This window comes from Terrapene carolina, unplaced genomic scaffold, assembly GCF_002925995.2.
Source record: "Terrapene carolina triunguis isolate 2854851 unplaced genomic scaffold, T_m_triunguis-2.0 Scaffold58, whole genome shotgun sequence".
Classification (NCBI taxonomy): Eukaryota; Metazoa; Chordata; order Testudines; family Emydidae; genus Terrapene; species Terrapene triunguis.
Window position 1 is genome coordinate 41,484,067 of NW_020664409.1, and position 21,153 is coordinate 41,505,219.

The 21,153-nt window shown below is 40.0% G+C and overlaps 1 protein-coding gene across 1 annotated transcript in view; it reads left to right on the forward strand.

Annotated features, from left to right (window-relative positions):
• ASXL3 (ASXL transcriptional regulator 3) overlaps positions 1-21,153 on the forward strand; it is a 151,587-nt gene that overhangs the window by 5,387 nt on the left and 125,047 nt on the right. The window contains exon 2 of the mRNA XM_024192869.3: positions 18,452-18,534. Within this exon, the coding sequence (XP_024048637.2) occupies positions 18,452-18,534 (83 nt within the window). The remainder of the gene's footprint in view (positions 1-18,451; positions 18,535-21,153) is intronic.

The window sequence follows — 21,153 nt, forward strand, 5'->3', positions numbered from 1 at the left end:
TTTTTAATGTTATTTATTTGCCCTAGAGCTTTCTCAGATTTCTTTTTTTTTTATTCAAAGCAATTGCTGCACTTGTTAGGTAGCACAACTCCTCCATCTATTTCTTTACCTTCTGTTGTTGCATGTACATAGCAGCACCACTTTTTGTTAGTATTGAGTATTCTAGAGATTAGTAGATTTAAAAAAAAAAGATTTAAAAAGGTGAACTGCAAATAAAATGTAAACTTAATTTACTTGTCCAATATGTGGACAGTGATCCTATTAATTAGAATGAGAGACATTAATCTTATAAACAACTAAGCCTTACCTTTTTCTCTGAGATGTTCTGAAGACATGTCTGTCTTGATCAACTGTGATGCCTCAGGTACCAATGAGGTACTCTGGAGCATGGAGCCAGACCTCTGAATATAGATATTGAAGAAAAGAGGAATATGTTATATAATTTTAAAGTAACTTGGAAAACTACACAAAGCCCTTGGAAGAGCCCTCAGCGCCCTATAGATGGGTTCAGTGCTCCAGAAAGCTTCCTTAGTAGTTGTGATATCATAGCATGGGGCCCAATGGAGTATTGCAGAGAATCAGGAGCCAGATGTCTGTGAATTCCCAAGACCTGAAATAGAACAGAAAAGGGCAAATTTGGATTGTTCATGGGCCCAATCCTGCAAGATGCTGAGTGCCTTCAGTTTCCTTTGTTGTGATTTGGAGTGGAGCCTGCTCAGCATCTCCCAAGAGGTCCTCTGCACATAGTCTGATCTGGCCTTACATGCTAAATGCCTATCTTTGCCTTTTCAATGAGGGCATTCAATCCACATGTATTGCTAAAGTCAATGGAATTTACCTTTTATGTTTGCAGTCACCTTTAGATAACACCCATACGGTAAACTATTTCCTGTTACATATAGCATCTCATTTCCTCTTCCAGTTTTCTGACTTAAAATAAGCAATTGTCTACTTCCCCCATCCCAGGTGTTGCATTCTGAGAATTTATATCTATCTATCTATCTATCTATCTATCTATCTATCTATCTATCTATCTATATATAAAAGCAAGGCAACAAGAATTTTTTTTTTTTAATTTTATCTGTGTTGTGTGATTCCCTAAAGGCCTCAGTCAGTATCAGGGCTGCATTGTTCTAAATGAAGACGTGATCCCTGACCCGAAAAGGTTAAAACCTAAATTGAAACAAGGCACAGGTGAGTGTTTATAAAACAATCAATGAGAGAAGAAGGATGAAGTAACATTGGCTGACTGTGGACAGCTTGATGATTCTGAATCATTTGGATATTTTTAGTAAACAAACTAATAGCCATCCATGATGTAAGTGGTCAATAGCAAAAGAGGGTTTTGAGGTAGATGTTGTAAAGCTGTTCTGGTTAGTTCTGGGAAGGCTTTCCATGCACAAAGGGTAATGTGTAAGAAAGCAGAAACGTGGAAGAAGTGAACATATGGATGGTTGGGCGGACTGGCATAACTGGTGAAATAGAAGGGCAGGATACAATATAAGTGATGAGGAACAAACAATAGGTAGAGATGGATAGAGTGAAGGGCATGAGGATTAAATCAAGGTATAAATGTAAAGCAGTTGAAGATCAGACAGAGGACAGATTTAAAAAAAAAGGATGTGATATAGAGCAATGCGTTAGAAGATTTTAGTGGCTAAGTTTTGTATGGATTGGAAGGTGATGAGCACATGTCTGAGCCACTATGTTTATCATTTGATGAGCTGATTTAAAAAAAAAAACCAAAAAACTTCAAGCTGCTTTCTTCTCTTCATTTTAGTTGGATCTCTAAAAATGGATCTTCTTAATTGTTTCTCTTCAGGCATCTATTGCAGTTAGTATATTTTGGAGTTACTGTCTAATGATAGAGTAGATGTAGTTGAAAAAGAACAAAGATCCTGTCCACCCCTTCATGAGGTTCTCTGCCCTGCATAGGTGCAGCTTCTGTCTAATATACCACCATAAAGGTTCTTTATATTACTAACATTTTAAGTGATTAAAATTTGGATTATATTTAAAAATATTTTTCACCCTCTATGCAGTTTTCTGTTTTTATTTTGGTTAGTTTGGGCCAGGGGTCGGCAACCTTTCAGAAGTGGTGTGCCGAGTCTTCATTTATTTACTCTAATTTAAAGTTTCACATGCCAATAATGCATTTTAACATTTTTAGAAGGTCTCTTTCTGTAAGTCTGTAATATATAACTGAACTATTGTTGTATGTAAAGTAAATAAGTTTTTTAAAATGTTTAAGAAGCTTCATTTAAAATCAAATTAAAATGCAGAGCCCCCCCAGACTGATGGCCAGGACCCAGGCAGTGTGAGTGCCACTGAAAATCAGCTCGCGTGCCGCCTTTGGCACGCATGCCATAGATTGCCTACCCCTGGTTTGGGCAATGAAAATAAACTGGTTAATTTCACTGTAGTTTGCATGCACTAGCAGAGTACTGCAATGTCTGAGTTGCAAGCCCTTTAGGCCAATGTTTAAGTCTGAAAACAAAACAAAACAAAAAAATCCCTACTGTCTAAACTTTGGGCCTGACCTACATAAGTGTCCCTGTAACAGAAAGTGAAGTTTGATGCCTGATGTGTGCGTAGGGAAGTGCTCCTGAAAATCACAGATGCAGAGAGAACTATCAGTTTAAATTTAAAAGAACACTGCACCTATCTGCTCTTCTCAGCATTCTTAAAACTTGCATGTTAAGAAACCCCTTATGTATTACTTGAAGTGCCATTAAAGGCTGAAGTTACTTAGATATTGAAGTAAGTGTGTGTGTGTGTGTGAGCGAGAGAGAGAGATCTGGGAAGTCTAGAAAACTACTGTAAGTACTAATGTTCCAAAAACCTGTATTTAGATATATATTCATACAGAATTTGTTTATGTGTTAGGCATATTATAAAACCCTTTTAAAGTTTTCTGTATCCTTGTATTTTGCTACATACCTATCTCTTGAACTTTAAAACGCAAACTTGCATGCCTCTTCTGTGTGGGAGCAGCAATGTTGGCAAAGGGCCAGGGAAAAGTGGCAGAGAGGAGTTGGAGAACTGCAGTGGGGGAAAGATGCAGAGGTGCACGCACACAGTATGAAGTGGAACAAAAAAAAACCAATATCCCAGGAGGAAACCAAAATTCCATGATAGAGAAGGAGAGAAATGGAAAGAAAGAGAGAAATTAATTTTCTTAATTTTGGGATGACACTTTATTGGACTGTCAGCTACTTATTTAAGTGAAGTGGTAACACAATAATCTGAAATAAGACTTCCCTGCTAAATTTTTGTTTTCTTGAGATTTTTGAAGTATGGAGATTAAAACAACAAACCAAAGAATCCTGTTCTCTGTAGAAACTATTGTGACACTCTGTACCTCGGGGGAACACCCTGCACCCCCATGTTCATCCTTATAATATCATTGTGTGGTATCCAATGTAAAGTTTGTCATGTCGGGTGTCTTTGGAAGGCTCATGATGCACTAAGCATTGTTGTTTTAGTAATGTTATCGGTTGTAATTTCATATATATAGTTATGAGGCTCAAAATGTCTTCTCATGTTTTAAAACAAGCCCAGGCAAAAACTCCCCCAGAGGAGAGGGGCAGTTCACACCTCATCAGGGCATGTATGAAACAAACCCAGCCCAGCCTCACAGGAACAAAGGACACTGGCCTAGGCAGCAACAAAGGATCTGTTGGACTCTCGAGTGAGTCACCTCCCTTCCCTTGGTCAGTTTGGGACTTTGATGAGATAAGGCTCACCTGACTCTAAAGGGGGGGGGCGCAAAGCCAAGAGGGAAGAAAGAACATGATAAAAGGGAGAGACATTTGCCATGCTCTCCCTCTCTTCCACCTCCATCTACAGACACCACCACCAAGCGACTGAAGTCCTGACCAAAGGGGAGAGCCTGGCTGAAGGGCAACCAGCCAGCCTGTGGTGAGAAGCATCCAAGTTTCTAAGGGCACTGAAAGTGTTAAGATCAGCTTACAATGCGTTTTGCTTTTATTTCATTTGACCAGATCTGACTTGTTGGGCTTTGACTTATAATCACTTAAAATCTATCTTTTGTAGTTAATAAATTAGTTTGTTTATTCTACCTGAAGCAGTGAGTTTGGTTTGAAGCGTGTCAGAGACTTCCCTTGGGATAACAAGCCTGGTACATATCAATGTAATTGTTAAATTGACGAACTCATATAAGCTTGCAGCGTCCAGTGGGCATAACTGGACACTGCAAGACGGAGGTTCCTAGGGCTGTGTCTGGGACCGGAGATATTGGCTAGTGTCATTCAGTTGCAGAATCCATGCAGCAGCTGGCCAAAAGTGCTCACTCACATAGCTGGGAGCAGCGTTCATGTTAGAGGCTGTGCATGAACAGCCTGGGAGTGGGGGTTCTCACAGCAGAGCAGGGTAAGGCTGGCTCCCAGAGTCAAGGATTGGAGTGACCTAGTAGATCACGGGTCCAGATAACACCAGGAAAACGTCACAACTATAATTAGAACTTTTGTCTGGGAAATGAACTACTGTGTTTCTTATTACATCACATTCCAACTAATTTTAGGAAAATTTGCCTTGTCCATTTCAACCAAGAGAATATTGCAAAGGTTTAAAAAAAACAACAACAACCCTTTAGAAATAAATGAAAAGACCCACTTGTCTTATGAAATATTTTCCTCTCCTTTGAGTGATAGGCAATCCTTTCTACTAATGGAATTTTCAGAGTTGGTGTCACCTGATCTTGTCCAGATTGCTTCTAGAAAAGCAATGCTTATATGTGTACCTGTCGTGGAATCTCTTTTGCAAAAAAGCCCTCTTCCATACTTTTTGAGGATGAGACTACTGCTGTTTTTTGTTTAGTAACCAGAAATACTGATGTATTTTCTTACCGTTGAAGAATATAACATCGAAATGTTCCACAAATAGATTTGTATTTATGGGTCACAATATCTGGAACAGCTTAAGGCAAAATCCACCTTCCTGCATATAAGCCAAAAGGCTCATCCAGCCACTGCATTGTATTGCCTTATAGGCAGAAGATGAACTGGATGGCTACCCTGGAGGCCAATGCTGAGGCATCCTAACCTTTGTGTAAAGTGACCTTTCGTCTTTCTGTTAAGAGGATTTTTTAGGGAAACATGGTTTTCTAAGACCACAGTCATTGGAACTCTTGGGGAGTCTGTGTAACTTGCATGGGATTTTGGTAATGAATGTTTTGACTCTATAGCTCTGATGTGTGTTAGAATTCTTTTCAAAGCTTTTGTGAATAGGCAAGGGCCTTTTCTTTTCTTTTAGGATACCAATTTTACAATAGTGTTCCATATCCTTAAAATAAAAATATTCCGAGATTGCTCCATTGGGCAAGAGAGTTCATTCTATGGTAGAGCACCAATAGAGTTGAAGGATAAGACAGTTACATTTTTTCCTGTGGACTGCAGGTGATTTTAAATCATAATCCTTCCCGTGCTGCCATATGTCGCTTAGGGCCTGAGCAAGGCTCTTCTATCCCTGTCTATCCTCAGCCACACTCTATGTTCTCTGTGTTGTTAAGTCCCATAGATTTCCTGCTCTGAATAGTGTTCGACGAAGGTATTCTTTCACTTGGCCCCTTTTGCATGTTCTTTCAGCTGCCCAATGGCATGCTTGCCATGGCAGATGCTCTGGCTTCATTCTTAACATGTCCTATATATTTCCATCTTTTTTTTTCTGGATAACTTTAGAGATCAGGAGGTGTTGAACTCTGACAAATCTTGGCATATGTTATTTCATTTACTATCTTGTATTTTTCTAAGGTATTTGCTTTCGAAGACATTTAGACATCTGTCTCTGTCTTTGGCGACTTTCCAGCTTTCACATCCATATGTTAAGATGGAAATAACATTTGAATTGAAGATTCATAGTTTGGTCGATAACTTAAAATCGATAACTTATCAGATCTTGTTGAAATTGGTGAATGCAGTTACTGTTTTGCCAGTTGGTGATATTATTCCCTTCTGGATATCCCCCTAGGCTTTCAGGTTACTGAACTGACTCACCTGTTTAACCCCCAACTTGTAGGACCAGTGGACTGCTTTTAATCTGAACCTTACCCTTTGACCTATATGGCTTGGATGGCCCTACCAGGAGTAACTCCTCCTGGCAAACTTCTCAGGGTCATCAAAACACTCAAGTCTTCCACCATGTCACAGTGTAGTATCCAGGGAAGTGACTTATCCTGAGTGCCTTCACGTTTTACTCAGATGGGTAGACAAAATCTGCATCTTAATTTTGGGCTTAGGGTTACAAACTGTTGGTATAAGGATCACATCTTTATCTCTATCTCACTATCACCTCTGTAATTTTGAAGTCAGAGTTCATCTTTGTTCCTTGTGGGCATGAGGCCTATTTAATTGTTCTGGCTATGAAGATTGATAGCTTTTATTGAGTTTAAATCTCTAAGGGAAACTTCTGTTCAGCTGGTAAACCACTCTGTTGATTTTCCTTTGTCAACTATGTCAATGCAGTGTCTCCCAACCATACTGTCATGGTACATCCTCCTCACAGTAATGTTTTTTTTTTTTTCATAGATTCATAGATTCTAGGACTGGAAGGGACCTCGAGAGGTCATCGAGTCCAGTCCCCTGCCCGCATGGCAGGACCAAATACCAAATGTTGCCTTGTTATATGGCTGATCTGTGTAAGTTACTGATCACATCAAAGAATTTTTGAAAACCTTATGCTTGGGCTTCCTGAAGCCCTTATTGAGGGTAGTGTGGATAAAGATATGCTCCCTGTGGAAAACTGGTAATGCTTATCATTTCGTGTATTCCAAAGGCAAAAAATTATTTCATAGAATTATCTTTTGAGTCACAGATTAAATGATAGGTGTGGTCTAGCAGTAACCAGAGAAGGAGAACTTCTCCAAAAGAACCAGGGCAATTCACCCCCATAAAACAAATCTGCTCCCCTTCATCCAACCTTGTGATTACCATGCATTCCAAGCACTTACAACTCACCACAATTGTAATCAAAAGCATTTTCTGCCATGAGGAAGAATGGGAAAATACCATACTCTTTGTGTGTATTATAAATAACCACCACCCCAGAATGAACAAAAAAACAAACAGAACAACTGCTGGTATAAGGTGCCATGAAAGTTTTGTTTTGTTTTGTATTTTTTATTGCCAGCAGTTTGGGATGGTCAGATTAGGGTTGTTAACCCTCCAGGATTGTCCTGGAGTCTCTAGGAATTAAAGATTAATCTTTAATTAAAGATTGTCATGTGATGAAACCTCCAGGAATCCCTCCAGCCAAAATTGGCAACGCTAAGTCAGATTGTTCTCAAATAGAAAAGCTATAAGTTATCATGCAGGTCTTCCCAATAAAACCTTTAGGGCATCTCCCTGTTATATAGACACCCCATCATGTGTTCTATCTGATCTGTCGGTACCTTGCCAAACTCTTGTTCGTATGGGTTTGAAACAATACATTATTTGCCAAACTTTATACAAACATCACTAGGTTCCACCCAAATAGAGCCCGTTTCTGTTACAGCTAGTATACTTTAAAGCCGGGTGGGGGAAGACAGTATGAAGATTAGAATTAAAAATGAACAAGATATGTGACGCAAACAAAATATGCATGGTTTGGTGTGATACAAAGTACCGATTCTCCCTTGCTTGAGAACCTTGCATGAGTAACTGGCAGCTGTACCATCTACGAGTAAGGTGGTGTTCCCCAACTCATGGCAATTAAAACTTCATAGCATCCCACACCGTCATGTATTTTATTTTATATACAGCTGGTAGTGATGACTAATCTCTTAAGACTTTAATCATCTCATGAGGAGAGGTGGAATAATTCACAGTAGCCCTTCCTTTCCTCACTCATGAAGATAAATGTCATAAAATGATGGCTGATCATTGTTATGACACTAACCATTTTATATTTAACAGAGATAGCAAAATCCCACTGGCAGCTAACAAAAGAATTCTCTCTCTATATGTGGCGTGAGAAGGCTATATTTCTCTAATTCAAAAATGTGACTTTCCTGTCTACTTTTGGAGCATTTGAAGTACTAGAATTTGATTGTGCCAGTGAATTGACTACATACAGGGATATGATGTCACAATTCAAATTGATTTCAAGTCAGTTTTGAACATTCTGTAAGCTTGAAAACCCCCCAAATCCCTTTCATTTGTAATAGCAGCTCCCTTAAAAATTGAATAATTCCCCCCTGAATAAAACAAGATGATGGCTTTCATTTCACTTTTCTTTGGAGGGATTTTCCTGATGGGGTTGGGGAACTCAGATGCTTTATTTTTTTTGGTGGGGGAAAAGTCACTTCTTCCCTCCTGGTTTTAGTTTTCCTTGTCCTGACCTTCTGTGTTGCACCCCAGCCCATCCACCCTCCAGGCACACACACTTTGGTCATCCTTATAAGGATAACACCTACCAAAGTACGAACAAAGGTTCATTCTCTACATCAGTAACAACACAGTTTGGCTCCCCTTCTTTTCATGTTAGCCAACAGGCAGCAGTACAGGGAACTGTGCTGTGTAGCCGGTGATGGGAGAGGAAGAGAGAAAACACTGAGGCTTGCAAGGATAAGGAATCTCTTTACAAAGACTGAGAGTATGTAAATACACTTTTCATCCAAGCATCAAAATGCTGTACAATGAGGATAAATATTATATCTGTTTTACAGATGAGAGAACTGAGTCACAGACAGGCTACGTGATTTTTTTAAGGGTCACACAGTATCTCTTTCTATATTATTGTTAGATGTGGTATAATGTAACAATCCTATTATTTGTAAATAAAACCTTGTTATATTCAGCCCAGAGTGACATGGCTATAAATGCTTAATTGTATTCATTCCTCACAATATACCCATATCAGTCACAACACAAAATCTGCTTGTTTTATTAATTTTATGGATAACCCTGATCTAGAAAAAGTATTTTAAAAGCTGATAGGAAGTACGTATTTAGCTGCAGTATATACCCCTAAACATATTTTATTCTTAATCCTATATGTTATAGTTCAGTATTTTTTCTCTCTGAAATCTTAGGTCTGTATCTGTAGGACACCGTCTAACAAGATAACTCCTTGTAGGAGAGGAGTGGAAAGAAAACTGGCATAACTGTCTCCTCTTGTTAAATCTGGTACATTTAGAGAGTAGCCAGTAGGAATTCTGTTACTCACTTTGGAAGTACTCCTTAAACATTACATTTGCCTGAGGAAAGTAAGTGATGGAAGCTTTTAAAAACGCACACTTGTGTGCGTGCGCGCGCACACACAGACACAGACACATGATTTCAGAAGACTTCCTCTTCACGTGTTTTGATTCTGACAATGTTGAAACATCAGTAGTACAGCAAACCTTTTAGTGTCTGAAAAAAGATCTATATTAGCTTGTGTTAGTGATATAATATATATACAAAAAGTGAATATATTCAGCCTTTTCTGTGCTGTTTTTCTCTCCATCACTCAAGCAGCCTGCGAAGAGCTACAAAAGGATCTCAGAAAACTGGGTGACTGGGCAACAAAATGGCAGATGAAATTCAGTGTCGATAAATGCAAAGTAATGCACATTGGAAAACATAATCCCAACTATACATATAAAACAATGGGGTCTAAATTAGCTGTTACCACTAAAGAAAGAGATCTTGGAGTCATTGTGGATAGTTCTCTGAAAACATCCACTCAATGTGCAGTAGCAGTCAAAAAAGCGAACAGAATGTTGGGAATCATTAAGAAAGGGATAAATAATAAGACAGAAAATATCATATTGCCGCTATATAAATCCATGATATGCCCACATCTTGAATACTGTGTGCAGATGTGGTCGGCCCCATCTCAAAAAAGATATTAGAATTAGAAAAGGTTCAGAAAAGGACAACAAAAATGATTGGGGTATGGAATGGCGATTAATGAGACTGGGACTTTTCAGCTTGGAAAAGAGACGACAAAGGATATGATAGAGGTCTATAAATTCATGACTGGTGTGGAGAAAGTAAATAAGGAAGAGTTGTTTACGACTTCTCATAACACAAGTACTAGGGGTCACCAAATAAAAATAACAGGCAGCAGGTTTAAAACAAACAAAAGGAAGTATGTCTTCACACAACGCACAGTCAGCCTATGGAACTCCTTGCCAGAGGATTTTGAGAAGGCCAAGACTATAACAGGGTTCAAAAAAGAACTAGATAAGTTCATGGAGGATAGGTCCATCAATGCTATTAGCCAGGATGGGCAGGGATGGTGTCCCTAGCCTCTGTTTGCCAGAAGCTGCGAACGGGCGACAGGGGATGGATCACTTGATGATTATCTGTTCTGTTCATTCCCTCTGGGGCACCTGGAATTGGCCATGGTCAGAAGACAGGATACTGGGCTAGATGGACCTTGGGTCTGACTCAGTATAGCTGTTCTGATCCTATTTGTTCATAGTGTTTCTTTATATTGTTTCCCCTCTGTTATCTACAGCATAAAATACAGGCAAGCTGATGCAGGACACAAACTTTTGGGGTGGAAAGGAACAGTCTCAATCATCTAAGCATGGTCGCTTTCTCCCCTTGTACAGGGTGTATGGGCCAAAGAGGCATTCACCTCCCTTATGGATGCAGTTAAGGATCATGGCCACGAATTCAGGGCAGTTTTTAACCAATCTCTGATATGGTGGTGGGGTGGGAGGGCTACCTTTTTCTCTTTGCTCTCTCCACAGCGGAGTTGCATCTCAATGTAATGATTCATAGCCACAAACTGCATAGAACCCATGTTTGTCAGCTAACCGCATGCATATGTCAGAGACTAGAACTCCCATCCTAATATTCTAAACTCGTAGCCCTCTGTCACTTGAGCTAAAGGAGACTCTCTGATTGCTAGTAGTAATAGAGCTCATGCTATAGTAGAAATGGAAACAAAATTCAGTGTTTCTTGTCAAGATATTTGCCTTTGACCCTGATCTTGCAAAGCAATCTGGTAGCATGGACCCTCTGCCTATGCAAAATTCTGTTATAGTCAGTGGGATGTGCCGGGGTCTGTGGTAACTGATCCCAATGCAGGTTCAGGATCTTAGTCATTTAGATACTTAGCTTGTCTTACTAAGTAATAAAATGGGAAATTTACCCTCTACCTACTAGCCTGAGAGTTGATTTTACTCATCATGACAAAAAATTTTACTTGCCACAGCCTCTGCAACTTAAAGGAATAAAACAGTTGTGCTGTTCTATTGTATATTGTATTTAATTGTGACATTTATTTATTATGAATTCTAAATGGAAGTATGCCATTTATTTTGATTTTTCAAAGAGCCCTAGCTGCCATTACATCAGTTAAAATATGGCATTATAGAAAAAATAGCATACTCAAAACTGATCCAGTTATCCCAGTCCCAAAACAAACATTAAACCAGCCAATCAAAGCAGTAGAACAGAGAAATCATCCATCCTACTGGAGAGCTCCATTCTCTCTCTCCGCCTTCATCAAATGCCTAAGGAATTGGACAGGCCTTCCATGGCCTGAAGGTCAGAATACTGGGGCAGTTTCAGACCAAGATGGGGAGTAAATTCCAAAGTTGATATGCTGACAGAAAACTATCTGCCAGCTGTTTCCCTCCAGAGCAATGGAAGGGATTGCAACTCATGTGTCTCTGCCGACTGTGGTGTTGGCTGTCTGAACTTTTAGGGTGGCGTATCCTAAGCCACTAGGTCTTTATAGGTCAATACCATTAATGCCACCTAGAAACCAATAGGGAGCCAATGTGGATCATGATATATATGTGCAATGTACCAATCAGTTGTTAAACTTTGTGTTTGATATACTTGGAAAACCTTTCGCTTCTCGGCTCTCTGTGAGCTGAGGGGTGAAAATATTATCTACTATTTATATCTCTATCTGACTTTGCTTTTATTACATCTTCCTACTCTTTCTGGCTTCATTCTACTTTTTCATTTCTTTCCTATAATACAGGAGTTCTCAATTTTTTTCACAGTATAGACCACATCCTTAAGAAAAAAAAAAAATCTCTCAGGGACACTTCCCCTCCCATTCACAATTGTATAACATCCCTATGGCAACTATAATTGCTCATATGGAAAAGTAATATTAGGAAAGTTATTAACATATTTTTAGTGTCTTTTAATGCAGTTTAGCAGCTGGAAATGAAGAGAGCTAGCATCATGTGACCAGCCAGCTATCTGTAGACCACCAGCAAGCAAGTGCTCCGTGAACCACAGTTTGAGAACTGCTGCAGTAATCGTGGTGTACCTTCCTTTGTTGTCTTCATTCATCTTTTCCTCCTTTTACCCTTCACTCTTGCATTCTTTTTTTCACATATTGTGTCCCCTACTTCTTCCCCTTTGTCTGTCTCTCCTTGCTTCTCCCATTCTCAATTCCAGCCCAAAATACTTCCCAAAATCTCTCTTCTAATCGATTTACCCATCAGTCTGTCCCCTCACAACAGAAGGCATTGAAGTTTTAGCAGAAACCTGATAGCCAGAAGGCTAAATCTGCTGACCAAAAACCAATACGAAAGATTTGTGTGGGGCCTTCCTCTTCCCCCCCCCCCCCCCCCCCCCCCGGCCTGTCTCTGAGCAAACAGCTGAGAAGGAGCAGGCTGGGATTTTATGAGGATGCTATCTCTGTACCCTTGCATGGGATTCCATCTTTCTATTAATTAGCTAGCTAATAGGAGTCTAAAAACTTGAATGTTCTCTGTCTACTGGAAGGAAGGAAGAAATATTCATTCTGCTCTCCCCATCCATCCCAGTGCCTCTTGGCTGCATGCATGGGCCTGTCTGTGCTATTCAGGCCTTCCCCCAGTTTTTTGGCTGCTTAGAAAAAGGGCTAGGTAGTATCACTTCTACCTCTCTCCCAGCCTGTGGTGTTTGGGGTTTTTGGATGGTCTTTCCTAGTGTGTTGCTCTAGTGTTGTTGTGGTTGCTTGGACTGTAGCTTTGCCAAGCAGCAGCAATGAAATGTACCTGATTCTTTTCAGTTTAGCTGCTGTTCACAGGGATCTGGATGTATCAGTGGAAAGCTTGGCAAAGCTATGAGCAGCAGCAGAGCCGTGGGAGCAGCCTTGTCTGCTAGTTTAGGAAGGAAGACAGCACTGTATCGGTTTACATTGGTTTCATATTAAGAAATCTTTTTTTCTGCAAACATAATGGCTAGAATCTTTAGGAGTGGATGGTACTTGTCTGCGAAAGCTTCCTACTTGCCACAGGAGAATAACATTCTTGAGTTCTGTGATTCCTACAGCTGTAGTTTGCACCACTGTCTCTGTGTTGCTCGGTAATGGCTGAATTGCAAACAGTTGAGCAGATTTGATTCTGTGCATTGAAGGGCAATTTTACACATACATTTAAAAAAACCTGGTGATACGTTACATACAGAGGTTATCTCCTGGTTTCATTACTGCCAAGCAGATTATAATGGTACAAAGTTGGGAGGCATCCCATAATACAAGAACTAGGGGTAATCAAATGAAATTAATAGGCAGCAGGTTTAAAACAAATAAAAGGAAGTTCTTCTTCACGCAGCGCACAGTCAACTTGTGGAACTCCTTACCTGAGGAGGTTGTGAAGGCTATGACTATAACAGAGTTTAAAAGAGAACTGGATAAATTCATGGTGGTTAAGTCCATTAATGGCTATTAGCCAGGACGGGTAAGGAATGGTGTCCCTAGCTTCTGTCTGTCAGAGGGTGGAGATGGATGGCAGGAGAGAGATCACTTGATCATTGTTAGGTTCACTCCCTCTGGGGCACCTGGCATTGGCCACTGTCGGTAGACAGGATACTGGGCTAGATGGACCTTTGGTCTGACCTGGTATGGCCTTTCTTATGTTCTTATTGTTAATACAGAGAAGGATTGGAGCTTTATACAGGAAGAACTAGATGATCCTGAAGACTGAGTAACAAATGGAATGAAATTTAATACTACAAATTGAAGGGTCAGGCACTTAGGGTCTAATGATAAGAATTTCTGCTATAAGATGGAGGTTCATGATTTGGAATTGACAGAAGGAGAGAGACCTGGGTGTGTGGTCAAGCACAGGATGTCCGAGAGTTACCATTGTAATGCAAAAAATGCAAATGTGATCCTAGGATGTATCAGGCAAGGCATTTCCAGTAGAGATAGAGAAGTATTAAAGACATTGTGCAAGGCTCTGATAAAACCTCATTTGGAATATTGTGTACAGATTCTGGTCACTGTTATTCAAGAAAGACGAATTCAAGCTGGAACAGGTGCAAAGAAGAGCTAGTAGGGAGGTTTGCTTGCTAGGATCATGTAGGTATCTCACACTTAATTCCCTGCCATTGCAGCAGCCTCAAGTATTGGTGCACCGTTATCCCTCCTATTCTGTGCCTGTGGCACATAATAGTTTAATCTCCTGTGGGCTGTGATACTTTAGTCTAAATTTGGTTGTTGGGTTTAGTGTGTGGGTGCTCTGGCTGTTGGTCAATAGTATACAGGAGCATAGGTGCTGACTCTGTGGGTGCTCTGGGGCTGGAGCACCCATGGGGAAAAAATTCAAAAGTGCCCATTTGTCTCCTGGACCATTAATGTTTATTAATATGTCTGTTTTCTACTAGTAGCTCTCAGAAGTGCCATGTGATAGAACCTGGCTTTGGTTCAGTGTCCTGGTCTCGTCACTCTCCACATCAGCAGGGTATGGGTGAACTACTCAAGTATCTTGGTGATCTCTGTACTGAACCCTCAGCTCTCTTAAGGATCTTCTTAGTAAGGGGTGGGCAACTTGTGGGCTGCATGTGGCCTGTCAGGGTAATCTGCTGGCGGGCCGCGAGAGTTCATTTACATTGACCATCCACAGGCATGGCTGCCCGCAGCTCCCAGTGGCCACCGTTTGCCATTCCTTGCCAATGGGAGCTGCGAGAAGTGGTGGCCAGCACGTCCCTGTGGCCCACGCGTCCCTGTGGCCCACCCTATTTCCCGCAGCTCCCATTGGCTGAGAACGGTGAACTGAGGCCACTTTGGAGCTGCGGGCAGCTGTGCCTGCGGACGGTCAATGTAAACAAACTGTCTCGCAGCCCGTGGGCCGCAGGTTGCCCACCACTGTTCTTAGCCCTGCTAAGATGGTGAATTTCACTGCTAGTTATGCCTAATGTGGAAGAATAAATGTAGGATCCTCAAGGATACAGTGCAAATCATTCCCTTCCTTCCCCGCGCTTAAGAAAATATGTTGGGATATATCCCAAAGAACTAGGGACAGGAAGACTCATATTTTTCATGACTGTAATTTGACTTGCTCTGGGGTCCTAACTATTAACTATAATCCCAGCATTACCAGTCATTACCCAGGTCTAAGTAAATTCCCATTCAGAGGATATGAATGTTGGAGAATGGGGTTGGTAAATAGGAGAAAGATTTAAAACAGGTAAGGCTTCCTCCCTTGCCCTTCATTACCTTGTCTTACCAAGGTGTTCATAACTGCATTAAGTTATTCTCTTTTATTATTTTACATGTCTTAGTGGACAATTACTAGTTCAGTTTTAATCTTTAGCATTATTGTGAAAAATCATGGAAATACAATTTTTTTGCGGGGTGGGTGGTGTGCCGTGGAGGTTTGCATTATTGGTGCATGTATAAGTTCAGTCTGTTTGTTAGCTCACAAGCTTCTTGATAATATTGCTGTATGTGTGGTGTTCTGTACTGTCACCTCATCCTGTTTTCCATAGGTAGGGGGGGAAATCATAATCCTTCATTGAACTGTTTTTTCAACTAATCACTTCTACTTTCTTCAAATAATAAGCTACTTTAAATTGAGCCTGTTTGGTTTTTTTTTCCTTACACAAGAAATACAGCCTAGTTACTGTATTTAGCTAAAACAGTCTTCTTAATAGTTATGAAAAAACCCAGACATACTGACATCTGACTTCTCATTCAATAGTATTCTAAATCAGGAAATGTTTGCTCTTCACTTAAGGTAACTTTTGTGGTGTGTGTGTGTGTGTGTGTGTGTGTGTGTGTGTGTGTGTGTACACACGCATATAATATATATCTGTTCTAAATGGCTAGATGAATACAGTTACACTTGTCAGGATATATGAAACCACAGCCCACACTGTGCATCCAGTGATTAAACCATTTTACACAATGGGCAATTGTTCATTCCAGCACATTCAGCCTTTCTAACATATTCTCCATTTTAGTATGTCGTTATATCCAGAATGTATTTGCTTCATACTGTGGTATTTAAAAGGTGTCTTGTAAGGTTGATTAAAATCTCTGTAGTGTTATACATATTGCTTTGTCAGTTCCTTTTTTTGTTTTGTTTTGTTTTGTGAAGATGATCTTCTGTATCCATGTGTCTGGCTATTGTTTCCACAATCCGTTCAGTGCAGCTTCCTCAGCACATACTGCCCTCCCTTCTCCCACTTCCCCAGACAGGGTGATTTCTGATGTTTTGCGTAGCTTTATTGTTTCCTTCCCACTGTCATCAAATTCACACTGTAATACTTGGCACTTTTACTTCCTTTATAGAGTAGGATGTGATGTCATAGAGAAGGGGACAGGGCTACCCAAATTTTCTCAATTGCAGGGAGGAGCTGCCCAGGTGTGCTGAGGGGCCTGTACTCAGGAAGAGAAACAGGGAATCCTCCACAGTGAGTAACCCCACTTTCAAGTGCACCCAGTTTCCTTCATAGCCATGTCCAGTACAGTGTAGTTTCCTCTTCTGCCCTTTCCAGTTTTACCCAGTTTGCCCTCTGGAGTGTTCCCAGTTCAGTTCAGTTTCCCTTTTTCCCCTCCATTTTACTGCATATTCATTTTACTTCATCCTTTTCTGTTAACGCTCCTCTCTTCCTTACTCCAAAGGTTATGTTTTCCTTTTTTGCCTCTTGATGTTGTTAACCTCCATCATTCTAGTCTTAATCTTCACTCACATTGTCCTCTTTCCAGTGAATTAGACTGTCCTATTGCTACTACTTCCTGTTTTGTCTATAGTTCCTCTCCTCTCCCTTGTAATAATCTCTTTCCGAGCTCTTCGCTGATCCCTTTGCCTCTTTTAATTACTTTCCTCCCTACTTTTCCCCCTTTCAGGTCACCATTCCATTTTCCTTTCCTGCAAGTTCCATGTGTAATCTTTCCTATTTACATACACGTTGTTATAAGCTCAGTTCAGCTCCCAAACCTTTCTAGTGCAGCCCTCATTTCTGCATTTTTCTTTTGTAGAACTAAAAGGTAAAGAATAAGCTTGTCTGACATGGAAAACAATATGGGGCAAGGGGTTTGGCAAATAATGTTCTGAATTGGAAAGGGGAGAACAGGAAGCTACCAGAACTGTAAAATGGCAGGAGGGGCCTGGGGAGCTCAAGGGATTGGTAGAGGGTATGGAGGCTTTGGCTCTTCTAGGTCACCTGCTTGAATTACAGCCCTGGTTAGTAGTGATTGAAAATATTCACCATCCAGTCTTCGGTGACTTATGTGATATGTTTTGGTGGTATGTCTCTAGTTCCTAGTGGACAGGTGTCCACGTTACAGTAGCTACCATCACAATTGGCATTAATTGGTAACTAGGCAAGAGAGGCAAAGGATTGAATGAGCATGGAGACCAAACTCATTTCTCATTTGCCAGAGGTGGAAGTGCAAGTTGTTACTGAGTCACGTTGGAAAGACACTGTGGGGAAGCTTGCATTGCCATTGCCTGTGCTGTACCTTTTCTGTTGATAAAGGATTTCAGTTTCCAGGGCTGTCAATCTGGCACCTTACATGAGCAAAAGAATGGCAGAAAGAGTTAACTGGCTAAAACTGAAAAGGGACAAAAAGCAAATGACAAACTAGAAAATTCCATGCCAATTGGTCTGAATTGGGATGAGGAGTGGATTAATTTGGGCTCAATTGGAAAAGGCAAAGGAGTGGAAAACTGAGCTGAACTGGAAAACATACTGCATTCGAGTGAGTCATGTGGCATCTTCTGTGCTTCTGTGACTGTTTTGACCACTTAATTTTTCATCTTTTTAAAAACAAAAAGCATTTAAAATTTGAAACCTATCATGTCACTTCTGACAGTGGCTCCTCCTTTGCAAACAGAAGTTTTTAGCCTTTTTTGTTTCTGAGGTCATCATAAAATGTAAGCACAGTACTTCAGTGACCTCATACTGTTTTTAAAGTAGTGAGCAAAAACTAGCAATCTCTCGCGCTCTTTTTTCCCCCCTGCCTCAGAGAAACTGTACTGCCGTATTGGTCTCCTCAAATAGGTTTCATATTTTAACTCTTTTTAGTTTACTTTGTATCTTTGGAAGAATATTCCCATGCATTTCAGCAGATGATGCACACAAGCAGCAAGTAAATCTCACTTTTTCTGCAGTGTCCTGGACTATATCTGGCCTTCCAACAGATGGAGGACTCCAGTCTCAACACTGCAATCCCCCTTCCAAAAATAATTAGGAAAAAAGTGCATGAACACATAACCTTTCAAATTCACAGAATTATTGTATCTTATTTACACATATATATCATTTCTTTTTAGGCATTGGAAAAACACCCCAACTCACCAATGACTGCAAAACAAATACTGGAAGTCATTCAGAAAGAAGGATTAAAAGAAACAAGGTCAGTATTTATATGTTCAATATTTCTTACAATTTCTTTGAAAACAATGAAATCTAGTAGTAGTGAGGACTGTATACCATTCCTAAAGTAATATGCACTGGCTAAATCGGAATGTCAGCGCATGGCAAGCTTATCTCACGTTTTTAGTTTTCAGTGTTGTAGCTGTGTGTTGGTCCCAGGATAATAGTAAGACAGGGTGGGTGAGGTAATATTTTTTTATTGGACCTACTCATCTCTTTCACCAACAGAGGTTGGGCCAATAAAAGAGATTACCTCACCTGTTTTTTTTTTTTAGGTTTCTTAAATAATCACGTGACTCAACTTATTGCAAAGTGATTTGGATGCAGAAATGGATTGCAATGGATAAACCCCTGGAGGATGAGCAGGTTGGGCTAATGGGGTTCGATCCAAAACCCAACGAAGTCAGTAGCAGTCTTTCCATTGGCTCCAGTGGGCTTTGGATCGAGCTCAATGCATTCTGCTTCAGGTGGACATACAGCTCCTTATTCCTGAATCACAACTGTGAGGTGATCTAAGCTATAACTGGGATTTGGACATGAAGACAAAACGGCAGATTACTCTAACAGGAAAGGAGAGATTAGTTTGGGGAGGAAAGTAATAATGATGCTCAAATACAGGGTGCATTTTCTTCTTCTATGACTGGTGTTGAGGGATGACTGCTCACAGGGAATTTCTCTTCAAAGATACTGTGTCAGTAGGTATTTTGCGGCAGCAAAATAAGGTACGCATTTGCTTCTATTTTAATTATATCCTTTTACTGTGGTGCCTAAAATGTAGGGCAAGTGAGCTTTAAAAGACAACTAGTCTAGTAGAATTGTAATGCATTATATCTGTTATTTCTGAATTTATACTGTTTACCCAAAAGAATCTTCCCTAGGTACTGTTATGTTTCTTGTCATTCAGAAACATTTTCTAAGAAACAGAAGGAATAATGCAGTGCAGAGTCTTGCACAGTATATAACCGTGCAGCTTACTGGTAAACTAGATACGAGCATGTTGTAAGACATAATAAGTGTGTGTTGGTGGAATGAACAGCAGCAGGGATAGTATTATGTATAAGTGGAAGCTGAATTTGCCCTCTAAAGCTCTGCAAATGTAGTTGCTGTTCAGAAATCATTTGAAATGTTTGTGCCAGTGCCAAGGAAGAAGGAGAGAGCCTTAGAAAATAAATGTCTGAGCTTAAGCTCTGTGCCACAAGGATATGCAAACAACAAAAAAGTCTCTCAAAAGAAATCACTTGAAAATTGTATATTAAGATACTCCACAGCAACGAATGAGCTACTGATTGTTCTTTCTAGTCTTATGATATGACGCTACTGCACTTTGGTTTACAATTCTATTCTAATAATTCTTGTTATAATAACAACACCTCTTCATAATTCTTAGAGTGCTTTTTCCCCATCATGGTATATTAAAGAGGAAGCAGTGTACAGAGACTGGGTAGGGGGTGAAGCTAGCTCTTTAATATACTTAAAATACAGAAAACAAAAATACTCCTTTTGACAGTAAATATAAATAAGTCATACAACAGGAAGAAGAACCTACTAAATGGAAAATCAGCCTTGTAATAATGCATGAACTCAGAGTGACAGGCAAGAAAAGGATCGACAAGTGTTCATTTCTGTATGATTTATATTGTGATTCAGTATGTATGTGCTGTAAAATGAATACAGCACATGTTTGGGTAATTAGTAGTAACTAACTATATGGAATGTCATGTGTAGTGATGAGCATTCCTACTATTGAAGGCAGGACAAATCTCTATATTGTCTATTCTTTAACTGAGCCCCAAATTGAGGAGCCTAAAAATTATGATTGTTGCAGTTGTCTGGAAATTGTGACTTTTTTTTTTTTTTTTTTTTTTAGAATCGAGTTTAAATTTAAACAAAGTTTGGATTAAGTGTTTTCTACTGCATTGAAAATAGTTGAAATTAAGTGCTCATGAAAGATTTTTGACTGAGAATGTTGGTGGTTAAATTCCTCTACTAGAGCAGCAGGCTATGCAAACTTATCCTATTTAGCCATGCTACTTTAACTGTAATCTGCAGGGGACCATCTCTATGGCTCACAAGGCACTTTAGTCTCCATGCTGCTATCTACTGAGACTTACAAGTAGTAGTGGATTTTGTGATGAGTAGTCAACCTGTACCCCCCGGAAAAAAAAAAAAAAAAAGCTGGAATGAGACCACCAAAGTGTCTTGGACCACTTAACAGCCTTCATTCTTTGATGACTTTCTTTCAACTGGACTGGATTTGAACCAGCAGTGAAGGGTTATGTATCCTATTCCCTCTTCCTTAAACTGATATGTTTATCAGCAAACCTGTAGCAATTCTGGGTGAAGTTCTCCTAGAATTCTTTTCCAGCCTTTCCAGTGTATAGTGAACAAAAGGACTGCTCAGTTCAGTCATTTTGCACGTATATTGCAAAAGTAATTAATCTAAAATTTCTTGCTGTATTAGCAACTCAGAATTAATAACTTTTAAGTTTTAGCATTTTTATTGTTGCCATTAGCGGCCAATCTTTAGGAGGACTCTGTCGGCCTTTGAGGCCCTTACATTTATTTCTCTTTGATGTTATAAAGATGTGGAATTCCCCAA